Below are 18,033 nucleotides of genomic sequence, written 5' to 3'. Positions count from 1 at the left end.
CAGAGATCTTCAGCCTTCTTAACAGTACAGTTCAGTTCAGAAGCCATTTATTGGACATTAACTATATGCCAGGCTCTATGTTCTTGGTACTTGTGGAGTGAGAGAAAAAATGAAACTCTCTCCTCAAGGAATTTACATTCTCTTGAGCAGAGTGGGGTGACTTAAGGAATAACCTGTACCCTAAGTGACTATAAAATATATTTTTTGAAAGTATAAATAATTTGATGGTTGAGGAGAGAATTATGGTGGGGAAAGGTGGGACAGATAAGGGAAGGCCTATAGGAAGTGATAGTTGCCCTGAGTCTTGAAGGGAACTGCGATTTCCAAGAGGCAGAGGTCAGAGCTAGACTGTGAAAGCCCGTTATGTACCAAACAGAAGAGTTTAGAGTTTATCCTAAAGGCGAAAGGGGGTCACTGAAGCTTCTTGAGTTGGGGAGTGACATGGTCATACCTGCAACTTTTGGAATATCCAGTTTGTAACTAGAGGATAGATTAGGGCAGAGATTCGATTCAGGAAGCTGTTGTAATAGTCTAGGAAAGAACTGATGAGGGGCTGAGTTAGAGTATGGCTGTATGTGTGCAGTAAAGGGAGCTGTGGAGGCAGAATCCACAAAATGTGGCAACTGGTGGCGTGGGGACGCAGAGGGCGGTGTAGCCATGAGCACTGATAAAAGACCTTTCTCCCTTTACAAAGCTACTTAGAACGTAAGTTTCTTTTCTTGCTGTGAATCTGAGCCTGGCCAAATATTTCATACAATTTCCTCTTCTTGTCATGTGAATGTCTTACACAAAAGTCATGTAGTTTATTTTTCTATTTGAGACAGCGTAGTTTGATGAGAAGAGCAGTAACCTCAGAGTGAGGAGACACAGGTTTGCACACTGATACTCACAGTCCCAACTGTGTGACTGTGAGCCTATCACTTGACTTTTCTGCCCCTCAGTTTCCTCATCTTAAAATGGAGAGGAGAGTAACCCTCTTATTACGTGTCACACAGGTGAAAGCAGTTTCAGAAGATGTTCCTCTGCCTCACTCCCTACTGTACTGGAATGGTTTTCAAATACCACTGGTAACCTAGTGGTGACCTTTTTTTTGGAATTCTCATCCTTGACCTTTTCTGAAACTCTTAGTAGTGTTAACTACTTGTTTATTCTAGCTCTCACCTCCTTTGGGATCAGAGATCTTTGGTTCTTCTCCTATCTCTCTTTCTCCCCCATTGGACCCTTCCTGTCCCTTTAATGTGGGTGTTTTCCTGAGGTCTGTCCTTGGTCCTCTTTTCTCTTTCTTTGTATAGTAGTTTTTCTGTTGGCAGCTTACTGGCTAGAGTTCCTCCCAGCTATTCACTCCTTATTTACATGCCGCCAGTCCTATACTGGCCCCCTTCATCTGCAGCCTCACTCTGGAACATCCCTCATCCCCTGAGACCTTCTTACGCTGGGACGCCTCTGCTATGCCAACCCCCTTCTCCTGTTGGTGAGTTCTTTCATTTTGTAGAGGGACCCAGGCCAGCCAATCTTCATTTCCCTCCTGTCTGTACTGTTTTTCCAGACTTCGGCAACATGCTCCTGTGTCAGATACCTACACTACCTTTCTCTTCCCTCTCCCGCCTTCCTCCCCAGCACTTTCCAACTCTTTCATCTATGGTCTTCTCCTATTAGATTATAAATTCCTTGAGGGCAGGGATTCTTTTTCCTTGTGTTTGTATCTCCAGTGATGAGCACAGTGCCTGGAACACAGCAAGTGCTCACCAAGTATATCTGCTCAGATGACTGTCATGCCTCCAACAAATACTTCTCTTCTGTGCACTAGAGCCCCATTGATGGGTGTCTGTGGAGCATTCAGTTCAGTTCAGACAGGCGTTTACTTAGCATTTAGTATGTGCCAAATGCCATACTATTTGCTGAGGAAACAGACCCTACCTTCAGGAAGTTTACGTGCTACCGAGGGGAACAACTAGTACGTACACGTAAGTGAATGAAAAGTGAAGTGTGTGTGTGTGTGTGTGTGTGTGTGTGTGTGCAAAGCATTAACACGGTGGGGGGAGTGCTGTGTTGTGTGGCCTGAGCCTGGACAGGAGCCGGGGGAGACAGGGTGTCACGTGTGGTGAATGGCAAGTGGGCTGCTTTGACTGAAGTGGAGAGAGCAGCAGGAAGAGGGGAGGGTAATGTGAAATCAGATTGGAAAGATAGGTTGAGGCCAGGTGAACCTAGAGGCAGTAGGGACTCATTGAAATGTCTTGTGGGTGGTAGTGACATGATCAGACCTATGCTTTGGGAGTATTAGTTTGGCAGCTCTTTGGAGATGAATTGGAGAGGGAAGAGGCTAGAGGGCCAGAGAGGTCAGTTAGGGCAATCAGGTGATGGCTGAATGCACAAGCCTCAGCAACAGATTAAATGTGAATATCTCAGACTCAGTGTCCCCAACCAAAGTTTCTTCTTAAACATACTCCTGCTGACTTCATTCATGTCAGGAGCACCACCATTCTCACTTGGCGATCCTTGTTTTACCTTCCTCCCCATTCGCTTCTCCTACCCAGGTATGTTTATTCCATCTCTTGCTCACATCTCCTGCGCTGTCTTTTCAGCTGCTACCATCCTAATCCAGATCCTTCTCCTGAGCAGTTTCAGTAACCTTAGAATCTTTCTGTTCTATTCTCTGCCTCTTCCAGTTCATCCTTCATGCCACTGTCATTCATGGGATATATTATAATGCAGAGAAAGTTGTTCGGGATTTTTGGAAATAATTAACACATCTACTAGTGCTGTTGACTCTAATGTCCTTGGTTCTTAACGAGAAAAGAAGTGGTTGGCTTGGACAATATTGTTTTCATACATGGCCTGCAGGCAGAGAACTGAACCAAATGACCTCTTGTAATGGCCTCCCCTCCATAATTGTGAGCTGATTTAGTGTGGTGGAGAGACAACTAGATGTGGAGTCAGGAGGTGTTTCCACCTCTGATGACTCCAAGCTGTGTGACCATAAGCCTCTGTTTCCCTGTCTATAAAATGGGCATAACAGTACATGTAGCACTTACCTCTCAGGGTTGTTGAGAGGAAGAAATGAGATAAATGTCTGGCAGCTTAATTTTTAAATAAACCCTAAAGCCTACAAACCTATAAGCTAGCCTATAAACCTATAAGCTGTTAGTACTGCCCTTTGAAACTTGAAGGGTATAAACTATTCTCTTTGGCAATCTGGTCCTTGTAGGACTACAGTGCCTCCTACTGTTGTGTCCGGGAAACTAGTAGAATGTGCAGCCACCAGGCATTTCTTAGATATTAATTTGAATCTGTTGTGCATTGATAGGCTACTCAGAAAGGTGATCCGGTGGCCGTTTTAAAGAGACAACTGGAAGAGAAGGAAAAGCTGCTGGCTACTGAGCAACAGGATGCTGCTGCCGCCAAAAACAGACTGAGGGAGCTTAATAAGGTAAATTCCATGTAGTCTATCTATAAACACATCCTTCCTTCTATGCTGTTTAATGAGAAGAAATATAAAGAGCCATAATGTGACTTGTTGAATCAGGAAACTGGTGGGCGGTCCATATACTCAATTGGTGACCGCGTAAAGAGACCCAGATGAAAGCACTTACATGTCTGTTGAGGTGTCCTCTCTTGATAGGAGAGCCTGGACAAGAATTCTTGGGTAGTGAACTTTGGCAGTAGTGCTTAGGGAGAAGATCCCACATCCACTGAAAAATATCTAATCTGTCACCAACACTTCATATTCCTTTCTTCTTAGGTTAGGGTTAGCCCAGCAGATTCTTGGACTAGGTTGCTAGCCTTTAATGCCCACCTCTCTGAGGACCTTAGAAGAAACCCAGAGTTGAATGAGGTCTCTGGTTTTCTTCTGTTTCATTTTCTCAGGCATGTGAGGCTTACTCTACCTGTTCTTGGTGCCTTGTTTGGGAGCTGGGTTCTGCAGCGTCACTGATTTTATGTGTCTGACTTAAACCAAATGGTGGAGTTTTTGTGAAATAGAGCAGATTATCTTAATTTCAATTCCATTGGTTCTCCTTTTCCTTCCTTCTCCCCTCTCTTCCCACTTTTTGTTCATTTTAGTGCTTGTTTAGGAGGCTATTGGATTGTGGTGGATAGACTACTGGCCTGGAGGTCAGGAAAATAACTTAACCTCTCAGTGCCCTAAGCAACTCTTTCTAAGACTATAAGCTGCAGAAATGGTGCCAACTTGCATTGGTAGAGAATTTCCTTGCTTGGGAGTTAAATGTACCAGTGAATTGAGAAGTTTAGTCATCATCTCCCATCCTGCTAGTTAGCATCTCTCTACCAGGAGGATCAGTCAGGAAACTTGAGAGGGTGAGAGTAATCTAGTCTTATACCTTGTGAATTATAGGTGAAATAAATTCAGAAGTGAATTCTACATCTCTTCCTTCCCCAGCCAATTTTATTATAATTGATAAGGAATTGATAAGTACAGTGTCTTACATGTAGTAGGCTAGTATTTGTTGATTGAAGACTTTCAATCAGGGTATGTCCTTGTGAACATATTCATCTGGGCGTTGTCTCAGATCTGTCAGTTTAGGTGAGTACAGAGATGTTAATGCCATAATACTAAACTGATACAGACACCAAAAGGTCTAAGATGATCTCCTCAGAGGGATGTTTTCTACTTATCTCTAGCTTTCCTGTCCAAAGGAATATAAAATGAGTCAGGCTTATATCAGTTCCATTATCATTTCCTATGACCACTGTAGGGGAAATTAAGCAGAGGTGGGTGGGAGTCAAAGGACTATTTGGAAAGTTATATCTCTGTCTGTTTGATGTTAAAGGGCAAGCCTTCAGAGACCTTTTCTAAATCTCATTAACCTTTTGCTCATGCACATTTCTGGGCAACTATCGAAAGATGACACACCCATGAAAGGTGTGGATCAACCATTTGCTTTCTTTCCCACCTTGATTTGGTGGTAGAAAGTCCCCATTGTTTAAGGATACATTTGCTCTCTTAAAAAATTTGTTCAAAATTACAAACTTTACAGCAATCTCCGCAAATGATGACCAAGTATCAAATGAACAAAAAAAGGAAGAATGAAATCACAAGGAAGACTTTGAATGGAAAAATACTGTCATTACTCTATTGCTTATAAACTTACATAAAACTTTTACAAAAAGCAATTTTTGTGTTCTGTCCCCTTCACATTGTAATGTAGTCATGACTTCTGGGTAGTCATAAAGTTTTGTTGCTATAGTTCCTTTTTTTAGACCTAATTTATGTGTTTTCTTACAAAATTAGCTTTTGTCACTCTATATCACTTTGTAAAAGTCTTTGCCTCTTTCTTTGTAATTCCCCACCCCCATTTATCACCCTTTCTGGGGCTATAATACTCCATTACGTTAATATTTTATTATTTTCCTAGACCTTCTTAGGGGCATGTCCTCATATGCCATATTTTTAAAGTATCACAGTGATAGAGTCATTGAAAATTTCATCCTAAGGAATAAGTGAGTAGTTGAGGCAAGGCTTTGGTTCTAGTATTAGTAGAAGACAGGAAATTTTGGTAAATGGAGGAAAGGAGATTTCTAATAGATAAATTGAGTTTATAGCGCATTTTCATTTCAGTCTAGTAAACATTTATTAAGCTGTGAATTAAAGTTAAGCTCATCCTAGCTGTACCATTTGCTACCTAGGTAATCATAAGCAACTCACTTAATTTTTCTGGGCCTCATTCCTTCAGCTTTCAGATGAGGAGGTTCCAGGATTACAGGTATCAGAAGGGGCTTCAGTAGACGTTATAGAGATGTAAATAGTTTTAACCCTTCTAGGAGCATACACTCTGAGACAAACAGCATTAACATGAAATCATGTAAAAAAACATACAGATGAGGAATAAGATGCAAGATAAATACAGATAATGAACAGATAACACGTGGCTTGTACAGAGCATTTGTTCATTCAGCAAATATTTATTCAGCTACGTGCAAGGCACTGTAGGGAATACAATGAAGGATGTTTATCAGATCTGCAGATGGCACAACACCAGGAGGAGCAGGTTTAGGATCTAAAAAGTTCTTGATGGGTTAGAGTGATGGAACCTAACAAGATGAAATTTGGTGTAGGGGTAAATATGAAGTTATAACATTTAGGTTCAAATAAGTCAGCTTCACAAGTATAAAATTCTAGAGGTGCAGCTAGCTAGTTAGCAGTTTAAAAATGATTTGGGATTTTAGTGAATTACAGACCTCATGAGACAATTGTGTGACATGAAAATATGTGACAACAGACTAAGGTTATATTGAGAGTCCTAGAATCCAGGGCTAAGGAAATGAGATTGTCCTGATCTAGAATACCTGTCACCACTGGGGGTATCCTTCCCCCTTTGCCTAGACTGTTTTGACTGCTCCCATGACTTGGATAGGTTGTCCACAACTTTATTCCTTCTGATGAGATGGAGGACCTCCAGGCCTTAGCCTTCCATTGCCTCCTAAAGCCCTTCCTCTGTCTTGAAGTCCCTTGGCTCAATTATCTGACCTACTTACATAAGCCAAGGACCCCTAAACCTTGCCATTGGCCCTGGAGCTGAACTCCCTTAGGAACTTCCTGTCTCCTCAACTGCCCTGTAGTTCACCTTTCTTTTACTTGTTATCTCCACCAATTAGACTATGAGCTGCTTGAGAGTGGGATCCATCATAGCCTTTTCTATTTGTACTCCCAGTGCATAGTGTTGACATGTAGGAAGCACTTATCAATGCTTTTTCATACTTTCTTTTTTCATTATTGGAAAGCATGGGGTGGAGCCAAGATGGCAGAGTAGAAAGACACACATACGCTAGCTCTGAACCCACAGCCCATAAAATATCTGTAAAAAAGAACTCCCAACAAATTCTGGAGCAGCAGAAGCCACAGAACAACGAAGCAGACGAGATTTCTGTTCCAGAGGGCCCTGAAAACAGACACCAAAGGTCCTCGTGCTGCAGACCCAGAGCCGAGCCCAGCCCTGCCTTGGCCGCGCGGCACCAAGAGGAGCAGATCCGAGCAGGCTTCAGGGACAGAATCTCCAGCCGCCGCGCAGGTCCTTCCACCCACGGGCTCCAAAGGTTGATGAGAGGGTCTTCTCGGTGTACTGAGAGGGGAGTGGGGTGCCTCTGTAACTCAGGCCCCTTTGGGAGGCAGCAGCGGAGGCGGGAGCAGACCAGGGCTCCCCAAACAGGCAGGAGCCTGGATCCATTGTTGAAGGTCTCTGCATAAAGCCCCTGAGGGAACTGAGCCCTGTGAGGAGGCCCTGCCCCCACCTGAGCACCTGAACTTAATCTCACACTGAATGGCAGCCCCACTCCCGCCAAAAGACCTGAGGCTGGGAAGCAGCATTTGAATCTCAGACCCCAAGCACTGGCTGGGTGGATCTGGAGGCGAAGTGGGTGTGAAGAGAATATTCAGAAGTCAAGTCACTGGCTGGGAAAATGCCCAGAAAAGGGAAAAAAATAAGACTATAGAAGGTTACTTTCTTGGTGAACAGGTATTTCCCCCCTTCCTTTCTGATGAGGAAGAACAATGCTTACCATCAGGGAAAGACACAGAAGTCAAGGCTTCTGTATCCCAGCCCACTCAATGGGCTCAGGCCATGGAAGAGCTCAAAAAGGATTTTGAAAATCAAGTTAGAGAGGTGGAGGAAAAACTGGGAAGAGAAATGAGAGACATGCAAGTAAAGCATGAAAAACAAGTAAACACCCTGCTAAAGGAGACCCAAAAAAATGCTGAAGAAAATAACACCTTGAAAAATAGGCTAACTCAATTGGCAAAAGAGGTTCAAAAAGCCAGTGAGGAGAAGAATGCTTTCAAAAGCAGAATTAGCCAAATGGAAAAGGAGATTCAAAAGCTCACTGAAGAAAATAGTTCTTTCAAAATTAGAGTGGAACAGATGGAGGCCAATGACTTTATGAGAAACCAAGAAATCACAAAACAAAACCAAAAGAATGAAAAAATGAAAGATAATGTGAAATATCTCATTGGAAAGCGTGACCTGCATCAAGGGTAATGAAAGGATCGTTCTAACCAAGGGCTTAAAGGAATTGGTGATGTATAGGTTAGAGAAGAGAAGATTTTGGGGAACTGGGGTACACCTGTGGACATATGAAGAGTTATCCCCTGGAAGAGTTATTAGACTGGTCCTGTTGCAATCCTGATCTAGAAGCAAAGGTTGCTTCTCAGGAGCTGCATGTTGGCAGGGAAAAAGCTGCCTGGTTCACTTCTTGGGGATGTCATAAGGAGGTTTCTTGTTCAGGTATAGATTGGACTCAGTGGTTTGGCTCTAAAGTCCTGTGATTCTCTGGCTTCTAATATTCTTTCCAGCTTTAAATCTATGATAATCTGAAAACTCTATAAACATTTTTTTTTACCAGTCCTAGAATACTTGTAATTCTTCCTATGTGTTACAGTAATGTTGCCTCTACTAATTAATGGTGATCAATAGTGGCCTGAAGAAATGTGCAACTAGTCCCTTAGTGACGTAGTTGGATGATAGAAGTTTGCGTAGAGGATTGGGTTTTGGTTTTTTTGTTTGTTTGTTTGTTTTTTGTTCTTTTGTGTGTGCTTGGGGTTTTTTTGTTTGTTTGGTTGGTTTTTAGGTTTGAAAAGGTAGTATTCGTGAGGGGAGCTGTAGCTCATCTCTTGGCCAGAAATTCAGTTAGTACTTCACATTTGCTTCTGGTTGCCTGGGTGCCTCCTTTGAAAAACAAAAATGTTTCATCTGGTCACTGTACTGCAGTGGTTTATGTAAAATAATAAGTCTTGCATACCCCAAGTACAGTGCTCAGCTGTGTAGAGACAGTTGTTTGGGAGGGGAAATAATTTGGGTTACAGTAAGTGCTTAAGTTTTCTCTTATGATATTTCTTCCTATAATACTGTCAAGTTTAAGAAGGGAGCTGGATTTAGAGTACAAAGACTTGGGTTCAGATCCTGATTCTGCCACTTTTACCTGTGTGATCTTAAACAGGTTATTTAACCTTTCTTGGCCTCCATTTCATCATCTGCAAAATGAGGTTGTTAGACTACATTAGATGACATAGAAGGTACATTTTAGCTCTATAATTTCTGTTTTTCATTAAAGTGCTCTCCCTGTTGGCTTTTGGTATTTGGTTTATTGAGAATTGTCTTAAAGAGGACTTTTCTAGGGACTTATCTTTTGTATATTAGGTAGTATGTCCTTGCGAGACTATCTGGTATCTGTCTAGGATAGGCCTCCCTGTTCTATGCTATGTTTCATATTAATAGAAACGATCATTTAATAAATCTCTCTCTCTCTCTCTCTCTCTCTCTCTCTCTCTCTCTCTCTCTCTCGTTGCCTCTATGGAGGAATTTTTTTTAACATACACATGGCAAACCTTGGTGGAAGAGGATAGCATGGCTCTACTGAGTCAATTTCATTTTGTGGAATCAACAGACAACAAACCTAAGGATCTTCTATTATCTTCCCCTTTCAGTTAGTTATGCAACAGGATGATAATGGACTGCTGCAGAAAATTATCTGCCAAAGCCTGCCTTTGTTCCCTTCTTTACTTATGGAAAAAATAAAATCAGATAAATTTAAACCAAAGCTTTGGGTTAAAAAAGATTCTTCTTATACCATGCTTACATTGGAAGTCAGCTGGCTCAGATTCTTGGTTCCTGAAAGCTCATTTTTAAGTCTCCGATGAGGGAGGAAGACAGAGTGAGACAGACAGATAGATGCTACTCTTAATGCCAGGGAGACAGAGCCTGGCAGCTTCTTTTTCCTGGACATTAGGACTGAGTATCATACCCTCAAGTACTAGGGTCACTAAGAACATCCACTTTCAAATTTAGGAGAGCCAGAGCCTCCTGAGTCAGGTGTTGAATATTTAGCTGTTCAAAGTGGGTTGGTTTCTTTTGTGTGTAGTTCCCTTCTGTCATCTCCATGACAAGCAAGAAAGGCAGGGTTCCTTCTGAAGCCAGAGCTGACTTTCTGAATGCAGAAGCTGTCTTCCCTTGCTGGCCCTCTGCCCTTTCTGAATCTGGGATCAGAGACCTTTTGGTGATAAGCCTGGGTGCAATCACGCTCTGACTTAAAGTGAGCACAAAAGGTCAGACTCTCATCTGAAGTTGCAGATCGAAGACCAAACCAGTCTGGCTCTGGGTTCATTTAACTGCAGATTTCACTGGTGTTCTGCTATCGGGAACTGATTCTGCCCTTTAGACTGTTGTCCTGAAAAGTTCTCCTAGACACAACCCAGAGCCAGAGCAAAGTTTCTGTTTTCTGATAAATGGCATTCTATACCCAGATCTCTCTTTGGGTGAAAATCAAAGAAAACTAGGCTTGGAACAGAAGTCCTGACAGTATTGGCAATGATCTTGGGGTTATAACAGTTTAAGAAAAGATCATTATCTCTTTGTACCCAAATCATGTTGGCAGAGGATTCGACAGTTCCTCAAGATCTGATAGTCCTTAGGAAAAGGAATTTAAAGGGGGCTGTGTAAATTAATTCAAATAAAGCAGGTTTTTCTTAGATCTGGAAAACCTTTAAAGATAGAAAATATTTCCTGGTTACTGGGCTTTGGGATGGATGTACCATTAAATCCCAGGTAGAGTCATGATTTAGTCAATCCACAAGGATTTACTTAGGCATTTATGTGCCATGCACTGGACTGAGCACTGAGGGATACAAGTACCTAGAATTAATAATGCCCCCTTGCCAAGAGCTTATATTATAATGGGAAAGACAGCAAGGAAATATAAAATTGTCAACAGGATAAATGTAAAATTTGTAAAGTTAATACACACAAATAGGGGCAAAGTATGTACTACTGACCTGGCCCTCTGGGTGCTTGGGTATACATACTTTAGAGAAGAGCAACCTGGTAAGATTCGGCATACCTGCCACACGTGTGGGCTGCTGAGATGTCTGGTAGTCCTTTGTGGCTTGTTAGGGGGCATTTTCCTGATTCACCCTTGTGTCAGCCATGGGACATTAGAAATTAGAGAAGAGTATGGCATGGCATATGTGTATGTTGTGGGGGGAATGGATGCAGAGGGTTTGTGAAACTCATATTAAAGAGATAAGTGTTCTTGGTGGCAAGACCAAGGGCTGATGCTTTAGAGTGATATTTCCTTTCAGAGAATTAAGGGGAATGCATTACTGATATATTATGTAAAAGAGACCAATGGAAGGCATTCTGTATCAAAACACTCATTTACCCCATAGTATGTTCAGCTCCCTAGGGCCCAGGAACACAAAGTCAAGAGGGGAAATTCCAGTGTACTGGAGTCTTCAGTTCTTCTGAGGGTGTAATTTTTCCATTTCCTGTCCTGGAAGAGGGGAAGCCCTATCAGAGGAGAAGTTTGCTTCCTGTTCCTTAGGCATCAAGAATTGTTGTTTCTTTTTTTAAAAAGTTGTTATTTCTCTTCTTGCTTGGATAGGAGATTAGGGAGAGTATCAGATTCTAAACTGGGTAGATTTTGAGGGAAATGTGAGTAACCCTTGTTCCTCACAATTCTTAATAGTAGGAAGGCTTGCTTTTTGTGCTTTTGAATCCCCATTCTCCCTATTCTGATTTTTTTGGGGGGTGGGGGTGGCATGCTGTATCAAACTGTGAATGTTATTTCCTCCCTCACTTACCTCTGTAAAATTTGAGAAATGGATTCCTAGACCTGACTTCACAGACTCCTGCCCAGCTTTAGAGAATCTTTTGACCTTCCTTGGATATGGGGGTTAAGAGGTCAGTGAATAGGGAATGACATCAGTGAGAATACCCATAGAACAGCTAGGTCCTCTTTACTTCTCATAGTATGTGACCCATTCTGCCCTTTAGTTGCCCCATGTAGAACAACAGTGGCATCCAGTGGCCACTTTGGTCAGCAGTGACCTTGCTTCCTTTCTGGGTGTCTCCCCTTCTCCCTCTCCCACCCCCCAACCCCCCCATCATCACCCTCCTCTCTTCTGCTCTAGGAGAAAGTTTAGTCCTTTGGTTTTCTCTAATCTGAAAACCAAGTGAATCATGCCCCTGGGTGGAAAAGGATTGTGTAAGATTTCTTAGTTTTGGTTTTGGGGCATCTAGGATCTAGTATGAACTATAAAGAGATGAGAAAAGTCAGAGAAGAAAAGGGAGTGGTAGAGGTTGGAGTAAGGAGGAGTTCATGACCCTAGAGTTGGCCCAGGAGAGCCAGTATGGGAGCTACCACTCCTGCTGCTCTTCCTGATTCCTGGTTCTTAGTCTTCGAGTGGGTGAGAATAGGGGACCTGTCTGTTCTCTCTACCCCTATTAAAGCCCCATTGATTATTCCCCTTAATAAATAGTGACAATTTAAGGGGAAGTAGCTCAGGCCCTGGAATTTTTGCAGAATTTTAAATATCCTGCTGTTTATCTAAGTCTCTTATACATGTCAAAATCAGAGTGATTTGATGAAGCTTACACAGAGACACATCCTTGTGTTCTCTTTTTACTTTATGGTTGCCAAGTAATAAGCCTAGTTTTCTACATGGGGGTTGCCCCTTGTGAATGCAAAATTACTCTGTTGTTTCTGTTTTCCCTAGAATCCCGCATAGGGCTCTTAGAACAGACTTGGTTACATTGCAGAAGTTACCACATGTGAAGATTCTTAGGAAAGTTTGAGCTAGCATGACCTCACAGCCTCTTCAAGATGCCTCCCTGACATCATCAGTTCGGAGAGGCTCTTGGGTCCCTCTGATGAGCTTCTTCCAGCTGTAACGGGAACTAAACCAATGTTCTTCCCTTCCCTTCCCTTCCCCCCTTTCTCTAGGAGCTTGCATCCGAGAAGTCAAAGGCGGCTGCTGGGGAAGCCAATGTGAAAAAACAGCTCTTGGCCAGGGAGCAAGAGATTTTGGCTGTACAAGCCCGCATGAAAGCTAGTTACCGGGACCACGTGAATGAAGTGCAGCAGCTGCAGGGGAAGGTGAGGCATTTGTCAGGTTGCAGGGCAAAGAGCCTTGGGCCCTAGGGGGTTTGAGTGATCCTGGGTTCAGACTAGGACCAAAAATCCATTTTTGCTGGGATGGTTTTTGTTATGGCCCAAATACCAGGGTCTCTTCTAAAAAAGGTAGGAGAATGGGGTGTAGGGGAGAATTGGAAGGATTTGGATGATTGCATTCATTTTACAGAAAGGGAAAGTGGGGCTAAAGGAATATAGGATCTGAAAACTTTCCTGGAAAAAAGGTGAGGCTGTCACCTTGGGAAGCATCAGGGAGTCACACTCTGTCACTAATTTGCTATATGACCTTGAACCAATCACTGAATAAATCTGAGCTAGTTCCCTCCTTTCAGAAATGGGGACAATAATCCCTGTGTACCTATCCCACATAGTGTTGTGGAGAAAATCAGCTGAGGTAATGGATATATAAGTGCTTTGGGAAATGGAAAGCATTCTGATCTTTGTGGAGAGAGGGTGAGGTTCAGCAGTGCCTCTTTCAAGTTCAGGAGTTGTTAGAAGATGAACTAAGAAGGGCCGAAAGTCCTATCTGTTCTGTTCCATTCTTGACACTACTATCAGCTATAGATGTTTTCTTTCAGCTGGATCTCTTGCAGTGATAATGGGTCAGGAAAAGGAGAGAGAAATTTGTCTTCCTTTTGAGCAAAGTTTTATTGGTTTGTGGTAACTTGTTTTATCTCCTATAATACAAATTTCAAACTGTAAACCACAGAAGGAGTGAAGCAAGGAGTGTTTCTGAGGCTCTAGCCTGAATTTTTTCTAATAGCCTGAGAGGGCTATGGTGAAAAAGTTTGGAAGTAATGAGGAATGAGAAATAAATAGATTTTTTTAAAAAGTCTAATTTAAGGACTCTTAAGAGAGCTGTATTCTGTGGCCCAGATTCCATAGTGCAGAAAGCAAGTTTTGGTGTGAGTTTGGGGGCCATATCCTCCCTCAGGCATTGTTGACTGATGCTCTTCCACCTGCTAAAATTCATTTTCAGATTCGAAGTCTTCAAGAGCAATTGGAGAATGGACCAAACACGCAGTTGGCTCGATTACAGCAAGAGAACTCAATTCTGAGGGATGCTTTGAACCAAGCCACCAGTCAGACTGAGAGCAAGTAAGCTTCGGTGTTCACTGATAAGAAGTAGAAACTTGAATACACTTGCTGAGTGTCCATGTGATCACACTAAACCAGGGGTTCTTAACCTTTTCTGTGTATTGGCACACTTTGGCAGCTTGGTGAAAGCCTACTGACCCCTTTTCAGAGCAGTATTTAAAAAAAAACAACAACTCATAATTGCAGGATATGTTAAGTTTCAATTAGAGAATAGTGGAAACAAAGGTGTGATTTTTTTTTTCCCATAAAAATTCAGACTCCCTAAAATCTATGGACCTTTGTACCTCAAGAACCTCTGCACTGTGTAAAAAATGAATCCCTTCCTTGGAGGTCAAGAGAGGGAAGGAGAGCGTTTAGTAGATCTTGTGTACATTAGCTTTTTCTTGTGAGGGCACTCACTATTCCTGTACTAGTGATCATGGACATGAGCTGTGCATAGGGTCAGCTTTTCTGTTTCTTCCCCATCAAGTTTACTCTTAGTGTGAATTCCTTCTCCTAGCTCTTTATGTATGTGGCAAAGCTTTGATAATGTTACAAATGAAGGCTGGAAGAGGGAGATCATGTCATTTCCTGTGGCCTAAAAGTTGAGTTTTTGGACCTTGATCTCTTTTCACACCATGGATAACAGTTTGTTAGGTGCCCTCTGTGTTGCTAGGAGACACTGACATCTTATAGAGATTTTTCCCCATGGCAAATAAAGGACTTTTCCCATATGTAACTAGATAAGATCCTCATAATAGTAAACTTTATTAATGTCCCCATTTAATAGAATGAAATTCATCAAAGCAGAAATAAAAAGTTAAGCTACATTTTTTCATTTTCTCTTAACTTAAAAAAATTTTTTTTTCAGTGAACAAAATCTATATCTCTTTTTCCTCTCATTAGGAAAAAGAAAAGAAAAAACCCTTGTAATATATGCATAGTAAAACAAAACAAATTAAACATGTTCAAAAAACAAGTGCCACATTTTGAAACCCAAGTTCATCTCCTCTCTGTCAGCAAGTGAATAGCTTTCTTCATCATCACTCTTGGAATTGGGGTTGGTCATTGTGAATCAGAGTTCTTAAGTCTTTCAAAGTTGTTTTTCTTTATAATTTTGTTCCAGATTGTGTTCATTTCATTCTGTATCAGTTCATACAAATTTTCCCAGGATTCTCTAAAACTGTCCCTTTTATCATTTCTTACAGCACAATAATTATTCCACTACAAGAAGTTAAAACCTCTTTAGAAAAACTACACATATGTAGCCTATATTAAATTGCTTGCCTTCTCAGTGGGGATGGGTGGGGAGGGAGGAAGGGAGAGAAGTTGGAACTCAAAGTTTTAGGAATGAATGTTGAGAATTGTTTTTGCATGCAACTGGGAAATAAGAAGTACAAGGTAAGGGGGCATAGAAATACAAGGTAAGGTAAGGGGTTATAAAAGTCTGTCTTGCCCTACAAGAAAAGAGAGAAGATGGGGATAAAGGAAGGGAAGGGTGTGATAGAAAGAAGGGTAGATTGGGGGAAGACATAATCAGAATGCATGGTGTTTTGAGGTGGGGGAAGGGGAGAGATGGGGAGAAAATTTGAAACTCAAAATCTTATGGAAATGAATGTTGCAAACTAAAAATAAATAAACAAATTTGGGGGCGGGGGGGGAGAGAAAAAGAAGTTAAAACCAGGACTGAAAATACATTCATTTGCATAATTTGTTGTTATTTTTCAAATAGGGGCCCTTCTCCTTTAGGGTCTAATTCTTTACCACCACAAAAAGATCTGCTTTAAGTATTTTTGTACATATAGGTTTTTTCCCCTCTGTCTTTCATCTCTTTGGGGTATAGGCCTAGCATTGATACTACTGTGTCAGTAGATATGCACAGTTTCGTAAATTTGAGGACATGGTTTCAAATTGGTTAAGCAGCTTTTCAAAGGCCTTAGTTAATGATTAATGCTGTAGAAGGTCTGAACTCTCTGTCCAACTAGCTTCCTGACAGTGAGTTTTCCAGCATAATCCTCAGCTCAAATAATTCGATTTTCATCTTTATTTGTGGATAATTGAACTCAGAGGTGGACACAGTACTTACTCAATGTATTATTTTCTTAGCCATGCAAGTTATATCTTCTTATCTGTTACCAAGCACTGTAATAGAAAAGAAGATGTAACTTGCCAAGCAGTTATTTTTTTCCCTATAAGTTGTATGGCTAAGAAAATAACACATTGCATGCCTCTGAGTTCAGCATTTAACTTTGTTGTGGTAAATGGCAATTTTATTAAACCAGTATATGTTTGCCTGAGCAATATCTGCACTTCTATTCAGAGACATTTTAAGGTAAAGTACTTTGTAGTGATTGATTCTGAGATACTGACACTTGCTCCCATTTACTTAGCTGTCTTTATGGGTCCAAGGAGTGTGACAAAACTAGTAGAAGACTGACATATTTGAACATGAAATGGGAGGGAGAAATCCCTCAAAATGTCCTTCTTTGTGCTTAGAGAGAGTGGCTATGTTAGATGATGAGCTGCTGGGCTTAGTTCACTCCTTGGTGTTCCTCATGGTGAGGAGGGCCCTTGTAAAGCTGTTTCTATCTTGAGTTCCTCTGTGTATGTCATTCTCTTCTTCCATGTTTTACTTGTTGATCTTGAATCTTTATGCTTGCCATTTCCTGAATAATGACAAATAGAAGATAAGAGTTTTAGGCAGAGGAACTCTGGTTCTTCTCCCATGCCTTGAATGTTACCTCTGTTTCTCTCTATGCTTATGCTTCAAAGCAGAGAGGAAAGTATGTCACTCAATTTTCCACTTTGGGTCAGATGCCTTTGTGTGGGGCAGTGGTTCTTAACCTGAGGCTCATGAATTTTCTTTTTAAAATATATATATTATGTATCACATTATACATTATAATATATAATGTTTATATGTAATTATAGTATACAATATAATATTCTATTACTTATACTATGTTATTCATATATTTAATATATAGCTATTTTAAAATAACTGTTTCAGTAGAATTGGTTTCCTTTTTAATTCAGTGTTTTTTTATTTTATGCTGGTAAAACCATTCTTTTTTCTCCTTCTTTTGTTTTGAGACTTGGTCTTCCTATCTCACCAAGATGAAAATTGAATGGATAGTCATAGGTCTGATGACAATACTGATTTGCATGGAATCCTCTACCTATAACATTTTTCAGATCTGGATTGATTTGCTCCTTTTTTAATCCTCTACTGGTTGGGTCTTACGATATTGACACTGGCCTTAGTGTAAACAGCTGATTGGCTTTAGCCCTTTTGCAACTCAGAACTCCTAAACTCAAGCAGTCTACCACCTTCAGCAAGAACTTCAGGCATGGGTTATCATTGCTAGACCTAAAAATATCATCCTAAGAAGGGTCTAATTGTCTACTCTGGTTGATGATTTTTCCTTAAAGTTTGTCAGATGTCAGGTTTGGGGGAATTTTTTCCCTTGGCTATAATTTTCTATGGAGAGGGAAAACCTTAGGAAGAGAGCTACACATGGCCTCAAGGCTGCAAGGTCCCCTTCCCAGACTACCAAAGATGTCCATGACACAAAAATGTTAACACCTAGTCCAGGTAGTCACAGAACCCTGTGTTTAGAAAAGATGCCAAGATGGTGTTTACTCCAGTGTCTGGCTTTCTCCAACTTATTCCAGTTGGCTAATTCTAGAGCCTAATCTGAAAGAGCTCCAGGGTATTCTATCACCTGGAATCACAGAATACTAGAGCTAAAAGGATCTCAGCAATCGGTCTAATCTGTGATGTAATGGGAACAGTACTAGACTCTTTGAGCTTGATTCTTCTAGTTTTCTTGGGCAGGTTATTTCCTTTGCCGAAAGCTTCATTTATCCTTATGTAAAATGGAGGAGTTGGACAAGACCAACCCAAGGGTACCCTCTCCACGTCTTAGAACCCTATGATTCACTGGTTCTAGGCTAACTAGCCTTATTCAGTCATTTATTTATTTACTTATCATTAGGAAGTTCTTCCCTCTGTTTAATTTTCCTATTTAGGGCTGAATT

General features: G+C 41.3%; 1 protein-coding gene across 4 annotated transcripts in view; it reads left to right on the top strand.

Annotated features, from left to right (window-relative positions):
- The window catches only part of RRBP1 (ribosome binding protein 1), a 115,711-nt gene that overhangs the window by 67,968 nt on the left and 29,710 nt on the right, over positions 1-18,033 (top strand). For all 4 annotated transcript variants that reach the window (XM_072634518.1, XM_072634517.1, XM_072634516.1 and 1 more), the window contains exons 4-6: positions 3,305-3,427; positions 12,727-12,879; positions 13,895-14,013. In XM_072634518.1, coding sequence (XP_072490619.1) covers positions 3,305-3,427; positions 12,727-12,879; positions 13,895-14,013 — 395 coding nt within the window. The remainder of the gene's footprint in view (positions 1-3,304; positions 3,428-12,726; positions 12,880-13,894; positions 14,014-18,033) is intronic.

Source organism: Notamacropus eugenii, chromosome 1 (genome assembly GCF_028372415.1).
Source record: "Notamacropus eugenii isolate mMacEug1 chromosome 1, mMacEug1.pri_v2, whole genome shotgun sequence".
Classification (NCBI taxonomy): Eukaryota; Metazoa; Chordata; class Mammalia; order Diprotodontia; family Macropodidae; genus Notamacropus; species Notamacropus eugenii.
The sequence above is the reverse complement of the archived record's forward strand: the minus strand, read 5'-3'. Positions and strand labels throughout refer to the sequence as shown.